This window comes from Alligator sinensis, unplaced genomic scaffold, assembly GCF_000455745.1.
Source record: "Alligator sinensis unplaced genomic scaffold, ASM45574v1 scaffold1278_1, whole genome shotgun sequence".
In the NCBI taxonomy this organism is placed as follows: Eukaryota; Metazoa; Chordata; order Crocodylia; family Alligatoridae; genus Alligator; species Alligator sinensis.
In genome coordinates this window covers 5,059-7,979 of record NW_005843297.1, presented here as the reverse complement: position 1 = coordinate 7,979, position 2,921 = coordinate 5,059, and the positions used below count along the sequence as shown (strand labels likewise).

At 48.0% G+C, this 2,921-nt stretch overlaps 1 protein-coding gene across 1 annotated transcript in view; it reads left to right on the top strand.

Annotated features, from left to right (window-relative positions):
- Nucleotides 1-2,921, top strand: part of LOC102385815 (protocadherin gamma-B5-like) — an 8,588-nt gene that overhangs the window by 1,952 nt on the left and 3,715 nt on the right. Inside the window, 2 exon segments of the mRNA XM_014527083.2 lie at nt 199-206; nt 1,920-2,919. Coding sequence (XP_014382569.2) covers nt 199-206; nt 1,920-2,919 — 1,008 coding nt within the window.

The following is a 2,921-nucleotide window of genomic DNA, read 5'->3' as shown; positions in this document are numbered from 1 at the left end:
AACCGCTATGGAAAATAGCTGAGTTTTTGGTGAAAGGAGTTTCTTTTTATGTTTGAAAATCGGTTTCCTGTTAAAAAGCCTTGCTTGTTTAATTTTCCTTCAGGTCTTGAATACAGTAATGGCCACAACTTTGCTGCACATATATGCTCTTCATTTTGCCCCGGTTCCCCTTTATTCACGTCACTGTTATACTGACAGATATTCAGGTGAGAAATGTAACGTTCAGGTAGAGGAGTTTCCGACGGCTCTCAGCCCCGTGAGTGACTCCTTAAGCTCCTCCCAAAAACGTGATCGTTGATACCTTTTATCAGGCTTTCAAGTATTCTGCGCTACCGGAGAAAGATATTTACCTCACGAAATTAGTATTTTTCCTCTTACATCCTCCTGTCAAGGTCTCTTCTTCAGTTACCATTGGTCCAAATGCTCTGTAACAATAAGAAGCTACACAGTTTCTTAGAATGCCCTTATTTGCCATAATATAAAGGAACTAGTAATAATTTATAGCCTTGCAAAGCACTTCGCATATCCACAACTAGAAGTAAGGCTGGCTTATTCTGGAAAACTCTAAAAGTTTTCCTTTCAGTAGCATAGATGTTCTCTGCCTAGCCCTCTCAGGAAGCAAGTTTTTCACCTTGAGAAAAGTCACCCGTGTGCAACTTATTTACGATTACACCGACGCTGCAATAATATGGTTTTGGGAATAGTGGTATGAAACCTGTTCCAGAGACAGGAGGCAGAGTGAGGATATTTTCGCTGCCTGGTTGATGGTTGAATGATGGCATACATTTGTCGCTGCTAGGAAAGATTTCTTTACCTAAAAGATGTGGCCTCGTGAAGAGGAAGTAGAGGAAATGCTTCGTAGTGCTTGGTAAAGGGAAGAGTTGCATTGTATCAAAATGACAGCCTTGTAGAACTGCAAGGCACTTCAAGAACTCGAGTCTGCTGCTCTGCGCCCAGTTGATACTGGTACCTCACAGCTGGTATTTGTACGTATCTGTGTGGGTGTGCGGTGTACAGATATGTGAGATTGCATATTCCCTGTTGGTTACCTGTAAATGTTATACTTTGTTGCTACCGTTCTCAAGGATACCGCTAGCCTTACATTTTACTGGATAGAAGGAACTGGAAATACTGCTGAAGTGTGAAATATACAGGATAACATTACATTGCATCTCTTTTACATACAGTTCACTAAAAAGGTAATTACTATTCCCGAGGGACTAATGGTGCTGACTGGGAGAAGTCCATAATCAGGTCACCTGCTGCGTTGTCAGATACAAGAAACACCTCTCTCCTTTCACCACTAACTGGGAGACAGAGCTGTCTATGCAGCGCCGAACTCCTCCCGTTACCAACATTCAGAGAGACTCAGCTCCAATTTTCAGCCATAGAAAACACGCCTTTGCCTGCCATTTATATTACTTCCATTGAGGTGACAATGCATACTGCAAGTGAAAAACAGAAATGAACACTGAAATACAATGGAAATCTACAAGTCACAATCCCGGGCTAAAATTCAGTTTTATCAGGCGGTGACAACCTTCTACCACACAGTAACAACCTCACCAAACGTGTACATCAGTTTATTCCAGCCGTTTAGTACATAAGGAAAGTTGACATAAAAGGACAAACAAGTGGACAAGTCAGCACAGAGACATAGACACACAGGTGATAGGACCGGGAAGCCATCTACAATTATAGTGAAAATATTGAAAGCAGAAGCATTAACTCCTTGTGAGGCATAAAACTAACTCCACTGTTAATCCCTTCGGAGCACTTCAGTCTTCAATTCCTCACGACGATGGGGAAAAGGCACCAATGACACTTTAAGTATCAAAGGAAATCACTTCCCAAACGTTGTACTTAAGAGAGTCTGCAGTTATTGGTTAAGACTCTGAGCGCCGCTGTTCACCAATCAGGGAGAGAAATGAGCCGAGAGATCCAGCCAGCCCAGCGCCGCCGCCGCACAGCTCAGCACAGATAGCTCAGACTCGCACTCGCACAGAACTGACTCTCGGTGCAGGCTATTCGCGGAAACCGAGAGACGGGTTAGCACCTGATATTGTCAAAAGCGATCGTCCCGAGATCATCTCCAAGCAGCAGCGCTCGGCGGAGGAGAGGCAGTGGATCCTCCGGATCGCCATGACCAGTTCCGGAGCACAAGGGCTGCGGCGCTGCGCAGGGCGAGCCGTGCTGTGCTGCGTGGTGCTGGCCGTGTGCGGGGCCGCTGCGGCCGGGCAGATTCGCTACTCGATCCCCGAGGAAATGCAGAAAGGCTCCTTCGTGGGCAACATCGCGCAGGACCTGGGGCTGGAGGCCAAGGCGCTGTCGGAGCGCGGCGTGCGCGTGGTCTCCACAGGTAGGACGCAGTATTTCATTCTGAATATAAAGAGCGGCCATTTAATCACGGCGGAGCGGCTAGACAGGGAGCAGCTGTGCGGCCGGGCAGAGAAATGTCTGCTGAACTGCGAGCTTATAGTGGGGCATGACATGAAGCTGTATGGAGTGGAAGTCGAAATCGTAGATATAAACGACAACGCTCCGAGCTTCCAAACAGGGGAAATGGAATTAAAAGTCAGTGAGACAACAGCCCCAGGATCCCGGTTCCACTTGCACAACGTTCAGGATCCTGATTTGGGGACGAATTCTCTCCAGAGCTACAAACTGAGCAGTAACGAACATTTCTCCCTGCAAGTGCAAACTGCATCTGGGGGTTTTAAATACCCCGAATTAGTGCTCGAGAAGCCCCTGGACCGGGAAGAGCAGGCTGCTCACGACCTCATCCTCACCGCCACTGACGGCGGAGATCCGGTCCGCTCCGGCACGGCGCGGATCCACGTGGTGGTGCTCGATGCCAATGACAACGCGCCCGTGTTCAGCCAGCCGCTCTACCGCGTGAGCGTGCGGGAGAACGTGCCCGT